This window comes from Equus przewalskii, unplaced genomic scaffold, assembly GCF_037783145.1.
Source record: "Equus przewalskii isolate Varuska unplaced genomic scaffold, EquPr2 ChrUn-1, whole genome shotgun sequence".
NCBI lineage: Eukaryota > Metazoa > Chordata > Mammalia > Perissodactyla > Equidae > Equus > Equus przewalskii.
Window position 1 is genome coordinate 540,354 of NW_027228758.1, and position 20,996 is coordinate 561,349.

The window sequence follows — 20,996 nt, forward strand, 5'->3', positions numbered from 1 at the left end:
ACAGTTTATTGAGTCCTTTCTCTGTGCTAATAAGTGCTTTATGTACATTATTTCATTTAATCCTCATAAGAAACCAATTAGATTGCTACAGTTATTCCCATTTTACAGGTGAGGAAAGTGAGACTCAGGTAATGTTTGTTCAACATCACATGGCCAATAAGTAGCATGATAGAGATTCAAACCTGGTTATCTTTGATTCCATAATTTTAATTACTGTATTATCCTACTGCTTTAAATTAAGTGTAGACATTTAGGGGTTACAGCATAAGGGCAAGGAGGAGAGAAGAGCAGATAAACTACTCCCTGCTCCCTTTCTCCCCATCATGCTTCGGGCGCGTCACTTTCAGCAGCTCCTCTTCTCCCTGCTCAGAAGCGTCACGCATGCCTCCGATTTTTGAACCTTGTATGAACTTTGTCTAGAAAACAAATGGCCAAATTAATGCAGGTCACACTTCATTTTTTATTTGAAAAATGTGTTTTTCCCTCTTACAGAAAAAACGAAGTGAAATTCCGTGTTATTGGGAAAATCAGCCAATGGGATGTCAAAAACTAAACTGCGCTTTCCATCACAACAGAGGACGTTATGTTGATGGCCTCTTCCTACCTCCAAGCAAAAGTGAGATTGATTTTTAATTTTAGAAGGATAGTTATGTTTCTGTATCTGCCATCTATATGGATATACACACACACACAATGAACACCTACTATTTGCACTGTACAGAGTACTTTATATATGTTGCCTTTTGTAGTCTCCTGAGAGGATGGTGGTGTTTCCACTTTACGCATGAGGGAACTGAAATATTTACTGTCTAGCTCTTTGCAGAAAAAGTTTGTTACCTGCTCTAGGCTGTCATTTAAAATAAAACTTACACTCTACCAAAAGCTAGTATTTATTTCCAAAGTCCCTTTAAAGTAATATCCTAGTGAAATGATCAGCTATTTAAAAGCCACGTCTGCTATTTGATGAAATTTGATGGCTACATATTTTCACCTCTTTTTAAGGGGAAAAACTAGGCTCACTCCATTCTGGTTTGGTTCAAAAGTATTACCTACTACCTCTTAAAAGCCACTTACTGCTGAGCAAAAAGCCTAGAATTTCAGTATTAAAATTAAATGTCTAGAATTTGCGAACAGTTACTATGCTTCAAGCCTTCTGTTTATTCTATGTTTTGAGTGCCCACTTTGAGTGTGTGTACGTACAGGGAAGTTATTGCCAAAAGCCACATTTTACCTCCCTGGGAATTCAGAACCTAATTGAGGAAATTAGGTAAAAAGACATAAAATGCTTGTAAGGAAAATGCACCAAACTTATCATAGGTGATCGCAGATTTTTGATGAATTGAGACTGTATCTTTATTTTTAATTCATGACTCATTTTGTATGTCCAGCTCTGCTGCCCACTGTGCCTGAGTCACCAGAAGAGGAAGTGAAGGCTGGCCAGCTCACAGTTCAACAGAACAAATTGTCTGTCCAGTCTAATCCCTCCCCTCAGCTGCGAAGTGTCATGAAAGCAGAAAGTTCAGAAAATGTTCCTAGCCCCACACATCCTCCAGTTGTAATCAATGCTGCAGATGATGATGAAGATGATGATGGTAAGTTTTAGCTCACTCTTTAAGGCAAATAAATGACGTGGGTCACTTAGTGAATTAGAATGAGGATTAAAGCTCTAGGCCTGCTTTTAATGGTAAATTTGCCTTAAATGTTGATAATATAGATCAGTTTTCTGAGGAAGGTGATGAAACCAAAACACCTACCCTGCAACCAACTCCTGAAGTTCATAATGGATTACGAGTGGCTTCTGCCCGCAAACCTGGGGTCAATTTAAAACAAGGTAAGAAGAGGCAAGATTGATGCTGGTTTCCGCTCAGAAATCTCACAGCACTAGCGATTGTGTCCTATTTTAAATACTTTTGAAACTTAGTTCACTATCACCACCACCTCCCTCTTCCCTGCCCCCTTTACACATATGCACACTCACACAAACAATTTCTTTTATTCAGAAAACATTTGAATGCCTGCTGTGTATGAATAATATGCAAAGGTGAAAAGGTGCTAGTTCCTCATGTGATTTGTATTTGCATTTCTCAGGTGAATGTTTGAACTTTGGAATAAAAACTCTTGAGGAAATTAAGTCAAAGAAAATGAAGGAAAAAGCCAAGAAACAAGTTGGTGGTAAGTCATTATGAGTTTTGACAAGGATGAATATTGCTAGAGAATAATAATAGGGACACTTATGATAATAAGGACACTTGGCAATAGCCAAAATGAGCAGATAGATTTTGACTTCCGTGGCTTGTTTGAAGTAAAACACAGACTTACTTAAATCATGCTTGCGTTTTAAATTTATTGCAGCCGTGTTTCAGTCTCTTAACTATTCAGAAGTAAGCACATACCATAAAAAACCTGAGAAAACTTATCTTTAAAAATATAACTCTAAAGAACAGCATATAAATCATATTAGAAGAGGAAAAGCTATATTTTTTAGTAAGTGAATTCTTCCTCATGGGGTGCTAGGATTTTCTTCTGGAGCTTGCCTCAGCCTGATTGATAGATTTTTCCAACCTTAAAAATTAAGAGGGTGTGAAAGTAGTCTTAGAGAGAAGAGTCACATGGTTGGTTCTAAGTGCCCTCTTGCTAAAGCTTGTTCTGTAGGAACCTTGGAGTTGTGTTTTGCAGATGACTGAGTATGGACGAAAAGGTTGAATTGACGCATATAATGGCTAGGGTTTCTGAGTCTTCTGACATTTTAGAATAATGTCAGCCTTATTGGTAAATAAAAGTAGATTGAGTGCCTACATCACTCGAAACATTTTTATATTTTATTTTCACGTTGTGTCCAAGGCAGATAAAAAATGGGGATTATCTCCACTCCCCTCCCTGCTACCACCACCACATTTCACTGTAGGCAAACAGGAATAGAGAGACAGAGTGGCTTGTAGTCATCCGCTGGTCTGTGTTGGACTTACCTGGTCCCCAAAACAAGATTTCTCAACCTGTGATATCTTTATTTTGCATAAATTATTTGCTGCTCTTCGACTTGCTTTATTCAGAAGGTTCTTCGGGAGCTTCCAGTCTTGTACTCCAACCTCAGCCCATTCCAGGTCCTGAAAAAGAGAATGTCCGGACTGTGGTGAGGACGGTAACTCTGTCCAACAAGCAAGGTGAGGCATAGTTAGGTCTTAACAGTTGTCAGGCTCCTACTCTTAAATAACTGGGAGAGCAAAATCCTTGGGTGAATTTTACCTTTGATGGATTTGCTGGAAGACTTCAATGTATTGATCATAGAAGGATGAAAAGAAAAGTTAGTGCATTTGACTCTACTATTTAAAAGATTGAAATTCTTATTCTGGCAGCTCTCAGATTTGTGTATATTTAATTGTTACATTTACTGTTTATTTGTATCTATTCAAGAAATTTATTGACTGTCCATTATGGGTAAAGAACTGTGAAAACCTTTTAGGTTACAGAAAATGTGAAAGTCTTTTCCCTTAATAGTTTAAAATCTAGTAAGGAATGTGGCACAGTAATTGTAGTATGCAGATACATTTAAATGTTTGTGCCATTCAAACAACAAAGAATCAGGAAAGAACTCATTTCTGGCTGGAGTGATCAAGGAAGGTTATATGGGAGAGTTGGTGGACTGGAGTGTGGTTTCATCCATCATACTGCAATGTGCAAGGAAAAGGATAGCTTAGGTTTCATTATCAGTTGATTAGAACACAGTCTGTCTTCATCTGCTTGGCTACTATCAATCATTAGGACTGTGCTATTGCCTCCCTGTGGGCTGTGCACTTGGCTATTTAAATTATTATTTAATAGGTTAAGTTTTTTTCTTTTGATATGTTAGTATTCCTTAAGACTGAGGTCAGATTTTCAGGAAGCTTTCTGTGGACTCAGTTACATCAGAGCATACTTTGTACCTATTAGTAGTTACTTGGATACAGAAAAATTGGCTAATGGTAGAGGAATTCTGTTTTTGCCATTTCAGGAGAAGAACCCTTGGTAAGACTGAATCTGTCTGAGAGACTGGGAAAACGAAAATTTTCAGTAGGTGAGATTAGTTTTGTGCATATGTTTTGTTTTATGTTTGTGTGTTAACATGATACATCCTCTAGAACTCAGAATACTGACAAATGCCCTGTCAATATTGATTTGTCAGTCCCCCTGTATTCTTGGCTGGAAACTTAGAAAATTTCTTCCTGTTTTTCACTTATGCATTACACCTTTTATTGAAGTCATAGAAATTTATAATGTTACAATTTAAGTAGTTTATGGCCAACTTTTTAGAAGGTGCTAGGTTTGAAAAACTGTAAAGAATACTTCTGTTTCTATTGACAAGTTGAAATTTGAAGTTTTAGAGGGAAAATTAGTGTCCTGTTATTTTAATTCAGTCCCTGAATTTATTAGTGCTATTTTATATTTAGGGAAGTATTTTGCCATTTTTCTGAATTGTTGTGTCCCTACCCTAGTGTCTGTCTCAAAAGAATTATTTCGGAAATCTTTGACTTCAGAGGTTACCTCACCCTCTTTTTTGTTTTAAAGATTTTGTTTTTCCTTTTTCTTCCCAAAGCCCCCTGGTACATAGTTGTGTATTTTTAGTTGTGAGTCCTTCTAGTTGTGGCATGTGGGACGCTGCCTCAGCATGGCTTGATGAGCAGTGCCATGTCCACACCCAGGATCCGAACCGGTGAAACCCTGGGCCGCTGAAGTGGACGGAGCGTGAGAACTTAACCACTCGGCCAGGGGGCTGGCCTCTTAACCCTCTTTTAAAATGTGGTTGCAAATATGAAATCTGTGTAGTGTTTTCTTTAACACCATTCTCACTCCCTGACACATTTTAGGTAAAAAATTTAGAAATAAGCTATTTTAATATCAGCATACGTGTAAACTTTGTGATTTTTGATTTAATATTTAAATTATAAGTGAGAGGAAAGAGGAAGTTATACTCTGTGTAGGGTCTTTCAGGTTTTTAATGGGATCCTGCAAAGATTATATCTTCAGTCAAGCACCCTGAAAAACAATTTTTAACAACGTGTGACGTTTAAACAACTTGTAACTAGCAGATGAATGTAATAAACCAAGAGTCAGGAAACTTGGTTCAGGTCTGGCTCTGTCACTGACTGGTGACTGGGGTGAAGTAGAGTCTCTGGCTGCCTTAGATCTCTTCTCTGGAATTGAAGAGAGGGCCTGTTTGGCCTTTGCAGTCTTCGTACCACAAGAAAATTTAAAATTTTATGATTCCTTTGCTCATTTCCTAATCATCCCAGATATGTTTAACTACAAATTTACCTAGAATTCAAACAGTTGGCCAGTTATGATTTTTTTCATGTGATTTTTTTTCCCACATATTCCTAATTCTGAATTTCAGCCTTAGCTAGGGCTTACAATTCTCCATTTGTGGTTCTAGTCAGTTATTTGATAAATGTTAATTTGGGCATTCTAATTTTTTGTCCCTTTCCTTACCACTCCTTTCTGGGACATTTTTATATCTTTTCTAAAACATTGAGTTCTAAGGAAGCCAGTGAACAGACACACCATGTAAATGCAGAAGACTTAAAAGATTATTCTGTGTTGTCTGTTTTTGCTTGTATTTCTTAATCTTGCTGAAGATTGCCTTGAACTCTTTATTTATTTGTTTATTTATTTTGGCTGAGGAAGATTGTCCCTGAGCTATCTGTGCTAGTCTTCCTCTAGTTTTTGTATGTGTCGTGCTGCCACAGCATGGCTTGATGAGCAGTGTGTAGGCCTGCTCCCAGGATCCAAACCCTCAAACCTCAGGCCGCTGAAGCAGAGTGCGGGAATTTAACCACTGCGCCCCTGGCCCGGCCCCCGACTTGAACTCTTAAACTGAGTTCCCTCTGTTTGTAGGTGGTGACAGCGATCCTCCATTAAAGCACAGCCTCGCACAGAGGCTGGGGAAGAAAGTTGAAGCTCCAGGAACAAACGCTGACAAAACACCAAAGAAAGGTACCTTTGTTCTAATATACTGTGTGTGTGAGTGGGAGAGAGAGATGCTGCCGTTGTCTCTTGTAACGTTAACAAGTGTGGTTTGTCATTCTTTTTGTTCAGGTAAATTAGATCTGGTGTCTGCTTTATTTGTTCAAGAAACACTTGAGTGCCGCCTCTGCTAGTTTGTAGGTAGATGCCTTTGGATAAAATAAACACCATCACAATTCTCAGGAGCTTATGGTATAATGGCAAATAGGAATACTTAGGTATATTTTCACAAATTCTGTGACAAAGAAAGTACACAGTATTGTGGGAACATGGAAACAGATAGGAAGAGCACCTAATCTTTTTTTTTTAAATTGTTTTATTTTTTCACCTTTTTTTCACTTTTCTTTTTAGAGGTAACATTGGATTATAGCATTATATGAAGTTCAGGTGTACATCATCATATTTCGATTTCTGTGTAGACTGCATCGTGTTCAACACCCAAAGACTGATTGACACCTAAAGACCTTCAAAGGGCACCTCATCTTACCATGAGTCAGGGACAGGTTCCCAGAGGAAATGATGTTGCAGCTTAGACCTGAGATGGGATTTAGGTGAAGGTTAAGCTGAAGGCCAGAGGCTGTGTTTAGGCAGAGAGAAATAACGCAAAGGTGCAAGCCAAGAAACATGATGTGCTCAAGGACTGATGTGGCTGAAACGTAGAAGTGGGGTGAAGAGCAGGCTGACTGGAGAAGAAGAGAGACTGGGTGGTGTGGAAGCCTTTTAAGCCACATTAGACAGTTTGGGTTTATCCTGAGGTAGTAGCACACCGTGGAGAACTTAGTAAACACGCATCAGAGGCTCAGGTTTGCGTCTTAGAACCATCATCCTGCCTAAAACATGGCGAAGGGTTAGAAGGGGGCAAGAGTGCTGTCTGGGATTTGAGTGAGCAGGCTGTGAAAATAAGCCAGACAAGAGGAGTTAGTGGCACAGATTGAGTATTCTAGAGGTTAATGTGGAGAAATGTGGACTAAATTGAGAGAGATTTGGGAGATAGGATGATTTGATAGTTGAAGTTATATTTATAGAAAGAAGTCAAGGGTTGGATTTTTTTTCCTTGTATGACTTGTAGTGAGACATTCGTGTTAATTTCTAAAAAAATAGGTGTTTTTTTCCTAATCATTGTGTTTCGGTTTAACTTCTCTTGAAGATAAGAAACTTCTTTCCACTTTTTCTCTAGCCCAAGAGGCTTTGATGAGTAGATGTTCTTGTTTGGGGGCTTTCTTGCATCCTCAGAGCAAATAGAAGTTACTCTTTTTGTGGGGCTGGCCTGGTGGCCCAGCGGTTAAGTGCACACGTTCCTCTTCGGTGGCCCAGGGTTTGCCGGTTCAGATCCCTGGTGTTGACATGGCACCACTTGGCAAGCCATGCTGTGGTAGGCGTCCCACATATAAAGTACAGGAAGATGGGCATATGGGTGTTAGCTCAGGGCCAGTCTTCCTCAGCAAAAAGAGGAGGATTGGCAGCAGTTAGCTCAGGGCTAACTGTCCTCAAAAAAAAAAAAAAGTTGCTCTTTTTCTTTGCAGCCAAATTCCCTTCCTCCTCGCCTATCAATCATGTTGAAGACTCTCATAACTAAGCATATCTCAAATTGATTTAGGGGTAAACAAACCTTTTGATGCCAGTATTTTAGAAAGTTGTATAAAACAAAATTATTTCCCTAAATTAGGTAGTTTTTGCTTTTCAGATGTAAAAGATTGTTTTTTAAGCTTTCCAGAGTGCTCTAGGGAATCCATGACTTGCCTATGTCTGTACTGCGGAGAAGAATTTAAGACATGAAGAGATTTTTTAAAAGCGTTTGTGGGGCCAGCCCCGTGGCCAAGTGCTTAAAGTTCTGTGTGCTCCGTATTGGCGGCCCAGGTTTGCAGGTTTGGATCCCAGGTGCGGACCTACTCCACTCATCAGCCATGCTGTGGAGACACCCCACATACAAAAAATAGAGGGAGACTGGCACAGATGTTAGCTCAGGACTGATCTTCCTCAAGCAAAAAAAAAAGAGAAAGATTAGCAATGGATGTTAGCTCAGGGTGAATCTTCCTCACCAAACAAAAACCAGCATTTGCATTAGAAGACAAGTATAAGCCTAATTTGTGACCTATTGTAAAAGACATTTGACCTATAAAGGGTCTCTCTTCAACATTTGGTTTTTTAAAATCTTCTTTTTACAGTTCAAGTTTCCAAGTCTCTGAAGGAGCGATTAGGCATGGCAGCTAGTCCAAACAATGAGGAGGCAGCAGGTAGGTAAACCCCAAGACCAGCTTCTAATATTTTTTTCTTACCTCAAGAATCTTTACCTTTTCTCTGATTTACCTATTGAGTTAGGTTAGGGCTTGTGCTTTCGTGTGTGGGTGGGTGGATGGGTGGGTTTTTTTTTTTTTTTAAGTGATTACTCACTAGTATGAATTCTCTTTTCGTACTTAAAGATGGCAAAATGATTGTTCATCATAGCATTAATTTGTAGGAAATTAGAAACAACCTAAATATCCAACAAAAAGGAATTAGATTAAATTAAGGTAGTTATGTGCTAAAATAATTGCTGTCATGAAAAGTCATGTTCTGAACAGTGATGATATGGAAAACTTCTTGCATTGTGTTGAATGAAGAAAGGTGACACATCGCTTTTGACCTTTTGACTTAGGACACATCGGAATCATTTTTGGATAAAGTTAATTTTATTATAGACTCTTATTCTCAGGAAAAATGTCCATATGCATGAGATGATGCTAGTTTGTAAAAGATAAAATTATATGCCTAGAAAATGCAAAAGACTACGCAAAATATTAACATTGGTTTTATCTGAGTATTGAGGTTTTAAGTAATTTTAATTTTCTTCTATATGTTCTTCCTGTACTTTAATGTTTAAACTTTTTAAATTGTGAGATATAACCCTGTAAGTGTATGTGTACAATTTAAAGACTAATAAAATGAACATCCACGTACTCAACACCCAGCTTTCTTATATGTTGCTGGATTCAGTTTGATGCGTTTTTGTTTTGTTTAGTTTTGTTTTGTTTTGTTTTTGTTTTTTGAGGAAGATCAGCCCTGAGCTAACATCTGCTACCAAGCCTCTTTTTTTTTTTTTTTTTTTTTTTGCTGAGGAAGACTGGCCCTGAGCTAACATCCGTGCCCATCCTCCTCTACTTTTTATATGTGGGACGCCTACCAGAGCATGGCTTGCCAAGCAGTGCCATGTCCACACCCGGGATCCGAACCGGCAAACCCTGGGCCACCAAAGTGGAACATGCGCACCTAACCACTGTGCCACTGGGCCAGCCCCTATTCTACTTTTTTAATGTCTTCATTTTGATGACATTTGGGTAGGGTAGGGGAAAAGGGTCTCCCTGTCACCACTCACCTTGTCCTTTTTGGAGTGGTAATTTTGAGATCAGTTTACCATCTTGAAATGGAAGAATTCTTATTTTAAATACCTAAAGAGGGAGCCAGCCCCGTGGCCAAGTGGTTAAGTTCGCACGCTCCGCTTCAGCCGCCCAGGGTTTCACCGGTTTGGATCCTGGGTGCAGGCATGGCACCGCTCATCAGGCCATGTTGAGGCGGCGTCCCACATGCCACAACTAGAAGGACCCACAATTAAAAATACACAACTATGTACTGGGGGGGCTTTGGGGAGATAAAGGAAAAGTAAAATCTTAAAAAAAAACCTAAAGAATTAATTCAGTAAGTGTTTGAGTGCTTCCTGTGTAACAGGTACTGTACTAAAATATTGCAGATAAGTATAGTTGCTGTTCTCACTAAGTAGCTAGCTAGTATGGTTGGAAATACAGGCAATAGCAGTGCTATGTGATTGGAGAAACAAACTAGATTGGAGGGTGTCAGGTTCCGAGCTGAAGTCAGTTAAAACTAGGCAGCAGGAGAAATGCTTGCTAGGGAATATTCCATGTAGAAGGAACAGCATATTCAAAGGTTCAGAGGGTGAGACAATATACTGTGTTAAAGATTGTAAAGGGATATTTTTTGGTTTTGCTCTTTCATTACAAGCTGTTATTTAGTGACTAAATACGTGTGTGTGTAATCTCCAAATTCTTGTTTTTTCCACATCACTTCATTATTTCTTTCTTTAGCCCTTCAGGCATATCTGTCAAGTGTGAAATTCACTCTTTAGTTTAAACAGATGTAGGAAGATTAACGTATCATTAAAAATAGCTCTTCAGGGGCCGGCCGTGTGGCCGAGTGGTTGGGTTTGCGCACTCTGCTTCGGCGGCCCAAGGTTTCACTGGTTTGGATCCTGGGCACGGACGTGGCACCGTTGGACCATGCTGCGGCAGTGTCCCACGTGCCACAGCTGGAAGAACCACAATATACAAAAAAATGTACAACTATATACTTGGGGGCTTTGGGGAGAAAAAGGGAAAAATAAAATCTTTAAAAAAAAAAAAGATAGCTCTTCAGTGTTATACCCATCTCTGGGCCTTTCCCATTTTTCTTCTGTCTTGTCACCTGTTTTACCTCCTTTTCATCCTTTAAATGTCACTTAAGTATTACTTCCTTTGAAAAGCTTCCCTTAACCAACTCCTAGACGGAGGTTGGTATTCTTGCTATATGCTCCTCTATAGCATTATACTTCTTTATCAAAGCTGTTATCATTACCATACTTTGTTGTTTCTTAATTATTGGTCTGTTAGACTGTAAACTACATGTGGGCAGGGATTGTATTTTGCTTATCATTATATTTCTGGCACAGTGTCCAGCACATGTTTATATCCAAGAGTGAAGGGAAGAATTAATTTATTGCAATTTTTATTGGTAAGATTTATAATGACAAGTTTCTCCAACCTAGTAAATGGCTTTCAGGTTTCTCAAGAATAAGCTTTTGAATAGAAATCCAAATCAGCAATTTTTGCCTCCTAAGAGTTTTCTTTGAGGGCCACTACCTTAAACATGTAATATTCTAAGATTGAGATTGAAGCAAATGTACTTTTGATCATTTTAATTGCATGCCTAAATGATACCACTCTATTGGATTCTGTCCTGATCCAAGAATAGAAAGATCATAAGTCATTAAGAGATGAACTCCAAGTACAGTGACTTGTTTTCCTCCCATGAACACAGAGAGAGTTACTAAAGTTGGTGAGATCCACGTGAAGACATTAGAAGAAATTCTTCTTGAAAGAGCCAGTCAAAAACGTGGAGAATTGCAAACTAAACTCAAGACAGAAGGACCATCAAAAGTTGACGACTCTACTTCAGCAACAAGAAGCTCCTCCACTATCCGCATCAAAACCTTCTCTGAGGTCCTGGCTGAAAAGAAACATCGGCAGCAGGAAGCAGAGAGACAAAACAACAAAAAGGATGTAACCTGCATCAAGCTAAAGACTGATAGTGACATGAAAAAACCAGTGGTTTTGCCACCCATCGTTGCCGGCAAAGGACAGTCAGAGGAGCCTGCGGGCAGATCAAAGTCTATACAGGAGGTGCACATCAAGACGCTGGAGGAGATTAAATTGGAGAAGGCGCTGAGGGTGCAGCAGCGCTCTGAGAGCAGCGCCAGCTCCCAGCCTCAGCCTGAGGCCACCCCGGGGGCCCGACGGCTTCTCCGGATCACCAAAAAAACAGGTAACCAAAGAGCTTGGTCTGTAGTGCCGCTTCCCCACATCCCAGGTCAAAGAGACAGTGGTTCCACAGGACATTCACAGGAGTTCTGTGAGGACCTTTCTTTATGTAGATAACCAAAAACCACTGGATTAAGTAAAGGTAAGCTGTTTCTTTACAGCAGCATATATAATACATAGAACTTTGATATTTTAATGTACATTTGGAAACTATGAGGACTAGTGGACTTCATCTTCAGTTGTCTTTACCCTATGCTTCTTATCGTTACTTTCATTAAGAAAAGTTTTAATTTCATCTGTCATGAAGTTGCCCCCTAAATGAAATAACCAGTGATTTGTTTACTGTGAATGTAGGTGTAAAAGAAGAGAAGAAACTTCAGGAAGGCAGTGAGGTTGCTCCTCAGAGCAGTGTCACTAGAGAGGTGAGTTTCCTTAAAATCACTTTATAGTTTCGATCATGGCAGGCAAAGGCTAGATGAATGGTAAAGTGTGCTTTTTAGTTTTAGCTTATGATAAATTTCTGTTTAACACTTCACTGGTCTGTTAGGGTAAACAGTCTTTCACTTACCCTTACCATTTTCTTTTTTTGTAAACAGTATTTTCTTTTTTTTTTTTCTTTAGAGATTGGCACCTGAGCTAACAACTGTTGCCAGTTCTTTTTTTCCTGCTGCTTCTCCCCCAATTCCCCAAGTACATAGTTGTATATTTTAGTTGTGGGTCCTTCTAGTTTGTGGCATGTGGGACACCGCCTCAGCGTGGCCTAATGAGCCATGTCCGCGCCCAGGATGCGAACTGGCGAAACCCTGGGCCACCAAAGCGGAGCACGCACACTTAACCACTTGGCCATGGGGCCGGCCCCAACCCTTACCATTTTCTAAGAGAGTTTTCTATACTATGTATATCAGTGTTCTCTGCTTTTGTAAATTTGTTTTTAATTGGTCATTAATTTTTATTTATTTATTTTTTTGCTGAGGAAGATTGTTGCTGAGCTAACGTCTGTGCCAATCTGCCTCCACCTTGTATGTGGGACGTCGCCACAGCATGGCTTGATGAGTGGTGTGTACGTCCGTATCCAGAATCCAAACCTACGAACCCCGGGCTGCCGAAGCTGAGCATGTAAACTTAACCACTATGCCACTGGGCTGGCCCCTCTCTTTTTTTCTTTTTGGCTTGAGGAAGATTAGCCCTGAGCTAACACTTATGCCAGTCTTTCTCTACTTTGTGTGTGGGATGCCACCACAGTGTGGCTGACAAGCGGTGTGGGTCCACGTCTAGGATCCGAACCCGCAAACTCAGGCCAGTGAAGTGGAGCGCGCCAAACTTAACCACTATGCCATAGGGCTGGCCCACCATTAATTTTTTAAATCAGGTTTTTTTTGCCTTTGAGAATAATGCCACTCATCGTATAAAAGTTGGGAATTTTTATTTACAACCTAGATATAACCACTATTAGCTTTTTCATGGATTTCCTTCAAGCCTTTTGTTTATATGCACATGTGTGTGAATTTAACTCATATTTAGAACATAACTGAGAACTCTCCAGTGTATCAGTTTGCAGCCTGCTTTTAACTTTACCGTATTACCGTTTGTTTTTACTGGCCAAATAGTGTTTTCTTATACAAATATAGTCTGTTTCTGGACATTTGTTTTATACAATTAAGATAATCAACATCTTTATTACATGAACCTTTGTGCAAGTGTCTGATTATTTAGGAATCAGTTATATTAGACTTAGAGTTGTGGTTGTCTAGCCTGTAGAATGTGAGTTTCTATTGTTCCAGACACCTTTAATCTTTCATCTTTAGCTTAATGTTTTTTATTTAATATCAAAGAGCAAAAGCTCTTGTATTCTCGATCATGTGAAACTCTACTTGACTTAGATGTTAGCTTGGTAACTTATAAAGAGTAATTATCGTATAGGTTATTTTAGAGGTAGTAGATTTTAATTCTGTCATTTAAATTTGTTCGTAGGCTTCAGATGAGACCACAGGAGTTGGCATCACTAAAATTCAAGTGAAGAGATGTGAGACCGTGAGAGACAAGCATATGCAGAGACAGCCAGAGAGGGGAGCCTCACAGAAGGAGAAATCAGTTTTGACCCCACTCTGGGGAGATGTAGATGCTTGCAATACCCAGACAGCAGAGAAATCAGCGCTCACTTCTGTGCCAGGCATCACACGGCACCTGACAAAGCGGCTTCCCACAAAGCCATCCCAGAAGGTGGAAGTGGAAACCTCAGGGATTGGAGACTCAGTACTGAATGTGAAATGTGCAGCACAGACTTCGGAAAAAAGGGGTAAAGGTGAGCATTTTTTCTAGTGTGTCTTGCTTTAGGATCTCAAAATTACCAAGTTTCAGTAATTCCCTGGTGATGGTTGAATTGAATTTCATTTGCCTTGTATTCTGGTCACACAGATGGATAGTAATATTTCTGGTAATTCTGTTTAAAAAGACAAAACTAGATGAGTTCCTTTCTCAGAATTTAAATTGCTGTTTCAAAAGCTTTGTCTAAAACTTTCCATGGTGCATCTTTCCTCTGGTTTTGAAGAAGAAAAACACCAGGGAATAGAAGTGCGGTGGCAAATTCAAGAGCCACTGAAAAGAATTGAGTAAGTATCTACATTATGGCCATTTGTAGTGCACATTGTGTATGGATCATTTTCAGTCTCTTTTTTTCTTTAATTATTCACGGTATTTCTAGTACTGTGAAGGAATTTTGACATTGCGAATTATTCTCCACATAAAAGAGGGCTTATTCCAGCTAGTAATCAGTTATTTTCTGTCCTTTGTAGCTAAACCCAAAGTGAATGTGAAGCCATCTGTGGTTAAAGTTGTCTCATCTCCCAAACTGGCCCCAAAGCGCAAGGCAGTAGAAGTCCACCCTGCTGTCATTGCAGCTGTGAAGCCCCTCAGCTCCAGCGGTGTCCTGCAGGAGAGCCCGGCCAGAAGAGCAGCTGTGGTAAGAAGTGGATCCAGCTTGAGGGTGCTGACGTCTGTGGAGGAGGGAAGGGGCCCGCGCTCTGTTAGCTCACATTCTCTCCCTGTGAATCCTTCCTCCCATTTCCTAAGCATTGTTATTGTTTAGGTTGTCATTGTGTTTACGTTTACAGTTAGACATTTACGGAGGCACAGGATGGCATTTTTTTTAAAGCTAAGTTTTGGGTGCTAAGATATTTTGCTTATTTGTCCCCTCAACCTTTAAATTATTTATTCTTGGATTCCCAGGCTTAAAAAATGATAACCATGATTCTAAGAAGGCAGCAAAAGAAAATGAATACACTTAAATGAAAAAGCCTGACTCTCCCACTGAATTACCTCACTTTTACTTTTGTAGGCTGTTGTCCCACTGCTCTCCGAGGACAAATCAGTCACTGTGCCCGAGACAGAAAAACCTAGAGACAGGTAACACCTACAGTTCTTTTTAACCAAACTTTAGGCCACTGTTATTGTTTATGCTCTCTATAGAATAACACTGCTAAATAACTTTAGACATTGACAGTTTAGCCACATCTGAATAAATCTGCTAAACATCAAATTAATTGCAAGAAAGCATGATACTCACAGTTGCTATCCTTCATTGGTGCCATTGTTTATATTTTGCCTCTATTATTTAAAAAATGTTTTAAACACCCATCTGAATTCTGCTTTAAAGGATGAAAATACTTTGTCGTAAATCAATAAAACAATTCTTTGTGTGTCCTCAGAAACACCTCTTGGCTAACTCTTTGTGTTCCTGAGACTAGTAGTCCAACCAGCCGTTGGCGAAGCGCTGTTTTCTAACCGTCTTTGGGGCTTTTCTTACAGTTTTGTGCTGCCTCCGACACAGTCCTCTTCAGACCCCTCCCCACCAGACGGATCTGGCCCCTCCTCATCCCAAGTGGCCACGAAAACGCGCCGACTCAGTTCTGCCTCAACAGGAAAACCCTCACTCTCTGTGGAAGATGATTTTGAGAAACTAATATGGGAGATTTCAGGGGGCAAATTAGAAGCTGAGATCGACCTGGATCCTGGGAAGGATGAAGACGACCTTCTGCTTGAGCTGTCGGAAATGATTGATAGCTGAAAGTGGTGGCGGTAGAACATTGCAGACAAACGAAAACAAAAACAAAAACTCGCCAAAAAGCTGGACTCAGTTTCATCTATTATAATATTTACCCAAGATGATCATTTCTTTAGTCTAGAATTTGCCCCAGATCAGAAGTATACCTCTGAATTATCTGTATGTGTCCTGGATTTCTTGGGGTCAGATTTTTAAAGTCCCTTGATAAGCATTTTGTCCATTTGATGCCATTGTTTAGCATCTTTGAGAAAGAAGTTATGTCTTACCCCTCTCTCCACAGAACGAGTGAGAGGGAGAGCCAAGCGAAAGGGTGCCAGAGAACTCAGTGACGCCTTGAGGTGTTTGTCAGTTTGGTTTTTTTCCCCCCTTTGTTGTATTATTTCTTTTATGTATTGTCTTAATGTACTTAATATTACCTGAGTTTGAAAAGGATGAAGACAGCTGCTACCATTAAGGACCAAATTTCACGCTACCACTAAACAACAACAAATGCACTCAGTCTGTGTAAAATTGTATGTGTTTTTAAAGGTATTTGGAGATTCAACTAAGCTTTAGAGAGGCCTGAGCAGCTCAGGAAGCCTGTAATCTGGACGTAATTTTTTGGACGTGACTTTCAAGCTTCTGCTGCCCTGTAAGCCTCTGAAGAGCAATAGCTAATTTATTATTACTGTAATTTTTTAAGGCTTTAAAGTGCCTCAGGGGTCCTCTGAAACTAATTGTCTATTTCTGGGATTCCCTGGATTCTTAATAAGAGATGGTGACATAATGATTAGAGGAATTCTTTTTTAGCATGAAAGTTGTCCCGTCTCTTCTTCAGTACTTGCCTCCTTTATCACAGGGATAAGAATTGGTTAATTTTTTATTTTTAACTCTCCCTGCGAACTCTTCTTGCCCAGTATTTATTTGATGCCCTTTAACCACCTGAGGGGAAAATGAACTTACTCAAGCTGCCGCTGTTTGACTGTGGGCTGTGGCAGTGCACTGAGGCGCACTGCAGCGGGGTTGTTGAGGCGCTCTGGGGTGTATTGTATGCCTGCCAGTTTTCTTCGTTTCTGAATTGAATTTTCTTTTCTTGATGTTAGTCTCCTTCATATCACCTCAAGGTTTAGACTTGTGAAGGGACAAGTATGATGGAGGTAATAGTCTTGAAAGGAGACGTATTGTACATAGCCGGAAGGAAGAGGAAAGGAGGACTTTTCCATTTTGGTATTTTGCTTTAGGTGGCCAGTTTTGTTTCTCCTAGGGAAATCGGACCCACCTGTCATGTTGGCTCCTAAGGAACTGCTGTTGTGAGCGGCTCTTCAAGAGTTGAACTTCATGTGGCCTTGTCGGGAATATGGAAAAGGAAGAAAGCCACAGGACTGCCCATTCAGTCTTGGGAAGATCTGGATGATTCTGCACAAACAAAAATGACTTGAAATTTGTGTATAGACACCTCTCTACCAATCCATCTTCAGCTGACTGAATGTTGTATAATAGCCCTTCTCCAAAGCAGGGGTGGAATGTTCTGGTTTCACCACAGATTTTTCTACTTATTTCATTTTTGGAATCGGCTTATAGATTCCAGATCCCTTTTGTATATAACCTTTATTCTTTCGCTTTTTTAAAAATAATTTTGTTTCATATTTAAAGCCCTTGTATTAGTCAATGATTCATGTTCAGCATTATTTGAACCGTTTGCCATTACAGAAAGAAAGACTTATTTGTGTTTTAAATAAAACTGGTGTAGGAAAGTCTTGACTCGTGAGTTGAGTAGTCATACATCATGTTAACCTAGCATCTGCCTCAGTAGAGGCCCCAATCAGAATGTTGTTGGGCGTTGGTTACTGCTCCAATTTCACAGATACTATTTGGCTTTAGAAACCTGTTACAGGGACATACTGCCAAAATTACCCACACGGATGCTCAGTTTTAGACATAGATTCTTTCAGTAAGAATGAATATTATTATATGAAGATTTTTTCCTGACACTGATACCTAGCTATAATTTTTTAAAAGGAGAGAGGGTTTAGAAGTGATCTTAGATGTATTCAGTAATTTAGAATTTTCAAGCATGAAGGCATATAAAATATTTAACTCAGGAAAGTCCAAGTTTTTCCAGTAGTGCGCAATTTTTTGTTATGGGAATACATTACAAATTTGTTAGCTACCAAAGAACATAGGTTTTTCCAAATGATAGTCTAAAATTACAGTCATGCGTTGCTTGACAACAGGGGTATGTTCTGAGAAATGTGTCGTCAGGTGATTTTGTCGTGGTGCAAACATCATAGAGTGCACTTAGACAAACCTAGATGGTGTAGCCTACTACACACCTAGGCTGCATGGTACTAATCTGAGGGGCCCACCGTCAGATATGCCGTCTGTTGTTCACAGAAACATCATTAGGTGGCACATGACTGTAGTCCCAACAAAGTGAATCAACTTTTCACAAAAAGCAAAACAAATTGTGTATTCAGTTTTGAGTGATGATGGCTTTTAGTTTTTAGCAGTAAGAAAAAGATCCAAATGTTGCAGTGTGGCCATAGCCAGAAATTGCAAGATAGTTTGCGACTCATATTTGTCTCGAGATAATGATCACTAAAGTTCTGACCTTAATCTCAAATTCCAATGGGTCTTCTGTCTCATGTGTCCAGAACATAATTTATTTTCATCTCAACCAGTCTTTGACACCATGATAGGGATAAGACTGATGTTTAATAATTACAGTTTCCGTATTAAAGCTTCTCCTATGTTGGTCACAGTTCCATGATCCTTTTCTAAAATTGTGGGTTCATTTTGCAGAATATTTCTGCAGTTCTTTAAAATATTTGCTTCCAATTTGTCAGCAACAGGAGCTGTGTGATCTCCAGTTGCTGTTTACCAGGCACACTATTTTAAACTAACACTGAGTACTTATTATGTACCTCTTAATTCACATATCCATTTTCACACTAAGTCCTACACTGCATTGGAGAGCACTGCTTTTTATCTCCAATGGAGTGTCACCATGTGTTCAGATTTAACAATGAGTGTATTCTTAGTGCAATTGGGTTTGATTCATTGAACCTTTCAAAAGCTCTTTTTCCTTAAATCTGATCTTCAGAAGCTGCTCAATAAATTATGAAAGTTTCCACAACCCACACATCTGACTATGTTAATCTCCAAACTGCTTCAATTTCTTTGAATTTGCAAAGTGATGTTAGTTAAGGGCTTGAGCACAAAGAAAATACTTGACCATTTTCTTAACTTTGTACAATAAAATGGGCAAGGAGTAAGCAATGACCCTAAGTAGGAACAGCAATCCAGAATTTATATTTTAAAAATGAGACTGAGTGGAGCTGTCAGTAATGTATTTAATTTTCTTGGATGTAACTGCAAAGATGTTGGAGAGTCTGAGTCTGTGGTGGTGAGCAAAAAGTAGTGGACTAAAACTTGGTATTGCCTGTCTCTGGGTTTTTTGATCTTTAGACTGATTTGCCCTCAGGAGTAAAGCAACAGCCTTGTAGAGTTAAGAGTAAGGGTAAACAGAGCCAAGATTCAGACTCCAAAGAAGGCAGAAAAGGGAGAATGCTCAAATAAAGCACTTGTTTGTTGAATAAGTGAATGAGTGAAATACGGAATTGGATGAATCAAGAACACGAGGAGGAGGAGGAGGAATTTCAAGGGGAAGGAGAAGCAAAATGGAAAGAGTATATGGTTAATGAGGTCACTGGTTTGCTTTGGGAGCTCAAGGAGGGTGGTCAAATCTAGAAAAGCTGTGAGGAAAAGACAGTGGCATAACTGCCACAAAGTATTTTGGACTCCCATCCCTCGAAGAGGCTCAGATTAGAACATCATGAATTCTATCTATGATTAAACACTACTGGCCACTAAAGATAGATGGGTGTAAGGCAAACCCTGCCCTTGAAATACTTAGGAAATGTTTTTAAGAGAAAAGTAACAAGAATGAAGTCGGTGCAAGTAATAAGTGGATGATGCTACAGAGGGAGTGAGTGAGCAATCAAGAAGTTTGAGACTGGTCAGGGAAGGCTTCCTGGAGGTGTCAGAGCTGGAGCTGTGTGTGGCTTAGCAAAGGAGATGATCTGAGCTGCAAACATGGCCAAGTTGAGCAGGTGAAGTTTGTTGTTGGTGACCTCTGACCATCCGATTGGTACTCCTTCAGAGTCTCTGCCTTGTCTCATTCTTGCTCTCAACTATTCATGGCTAAGGTATAAACATATTTTGAAAAAGAGGGTCAGCCCTGGTGGCCTAGTGGTTAATTGCAGCCCCACTCTGCTTCAGTGGCCTGGGTTTGGTTCCCAGGTGTGGGCCTACACCACTTGTCTGTCAGTGGCCACGCTGTGATGGTGGCTCACATACAACATAGGGGAAGACAGGAAGCAGATGTTAGCTCACAGTGACTCTTCTTTAGCAAAAAAAAAAAGAAAAAAAAGGGTCGATTGTAAACGCAAATCTGAGTCACTTTGCTTCCACCCTGCCTACCAGCCTTCTATCCTGCCACTGACTCTTCGTGTTCCTCACTCCAGCAACTGGCTGTTGACTTCCCTCATACACTAATCTCTCTCTAGTCCTTTGCCTTTGTTAATGCTGTCTTCTACCTAAAAGTCTCTTTCCTCTCTTTTCTTTTGGCTAACTCCTACACGTTCTGTGACTCCCAGGCTAGGCTGCCTCTCCCTATACCCTGCAATCCCTTTCCCCAAATGGGTTTGGTGCCTGTCAACTAGGCACGTGTTCTTTGTTTACTCCCATTGTTTGAAAGTTGTTTATCTGTCCATCTTCCTCAGCAGAGTATAATCTCCTTGAGACAGAGATTCTTACTAAGTTCTACAGTCCACACCTAGTATAGGCCTGGCACATGGAAGGTGTATTAGTTTGGTAGGGCTGCCGCAACAAAATACCAGACTGGGCGGCTCAAACAACAGAAACTTATTTTCCTACAGTTCTGGAGGCTAGAAGTCCAAGATCAAGGTGTTGGCAAGTTTGGTTTCTTCTGAGGCCTCTCTTTGGCTTGCAGATGGCCACCTTCTCACTGTGTCCTCATATAGTCTTTCCTCAGCATGTACCTGTCTGTGTTTTAATCTCTTTCTATAAGGACACCAGTCACCTCAGATTAGGGCCCAGCCATATGACCTCATTTAACCTTAATCACCTCTTTAAGGGCCTATCTCCAAATACAGTCACATTCTAAGGTACTGGGGGGTTATAGCTTCAACATATGAGTTTTGGGGGGCACACTTCAGCCCGTAACTGAAGGCAGTCAATGAATATTTGCTGAGTAATGAAAAAGTTCTTGACCCATTTCTGCTGATCTTTGCCAGACCACCTCTGGTTTTCCCAGCCCCATTCTTGAGCATGCTTCTGACCAAGCACAGCCATTCAGCAAGTTGTGAGGCTCC

At 40.0% G+C, this 20,996-nt stretch overlaps 1 protein-coding gene and 1 long non-coding RNA gene across 7 annotated transcripts in view; one reads left to right on the plus strand and one right to left on the minus strand.

The window, feature by feature from the left end:
* ZC3H11A (zinc finger CCCH-type containing 11A) overlaps positions 1–17,354 on the plus strand; it is a 40,038-nt gene extending 22,684 nt beyond the window's left edge. For 4 of the 6 annotated variants that reach the window (XM_070608699.1, XM_070608695.1, XM_008534425.2 and 1 more), the window contains 14 exons: positions 493–616; positions 1,389–1,592; positions 1,715–1,831; positions 2,089–2,172; positions 3,051–3,161; positions 3,989–4,051; positions 5,869–5,967; positions 8,163–8,231; positions 11,062–11,565; positions 11,916–11,983; positions 13,533–13,863; positions 14,354–14,520; positions 14,896–14,963; positions 15,366–17,354. In XM_070608699.1, the coding sequence (XP_070464800.1) occupies positions 493–616; positions 1,389–1,592; positions 1,715–1,831; positions 2,089–2,172; positions 3,051–3,161; positions 3,989–4,051; positions 5,869–5,967; positions 8,163–8,231; positions 11,062–11,565; positions 11,916–11,983; positions 13,533–13,863; positions 14,354–14,520; positions 14,896–14,963; positions 15,366–15,624 (2,268 nt within the window). In that variant the 3' untranslated portion in view covers positions 15,625–17,354. The remainder of the gene's footprint in view (positions 1–492; positions 617–1,388; positions 1,593–1,714; positions 1,832–2,088; positions 2,173–3,050; positions 3,162–3,988; positions 4,052–5,868; positions 5,968–8,162; positions 8,232–11,061; positions 11,566–11,915; positions 11,984–13,532; positions 13,864–14,353; positions 14,521–14,895; positions 14,964–15,365) is intronic. The other 2 variants (XM_070608697.1, XM_070608698.1) reach the window with 1 other exon arrangement.
* LOC139081768 (uncharacterized) lies at positions 187–3,104 on the minus strand. The gene is made up of 2 exons (XR_011537057.1): positions 2,967–3,104; positions 187–416 (listed from the first exon to the last, which is right to left on the minus strand). It is a non-coding gene; the product is annotated as an uncharacterized lncRNA (long non-coding RNA).
* Positions 17,355–20,996: the final 3,642 nt, after the last annotated feature.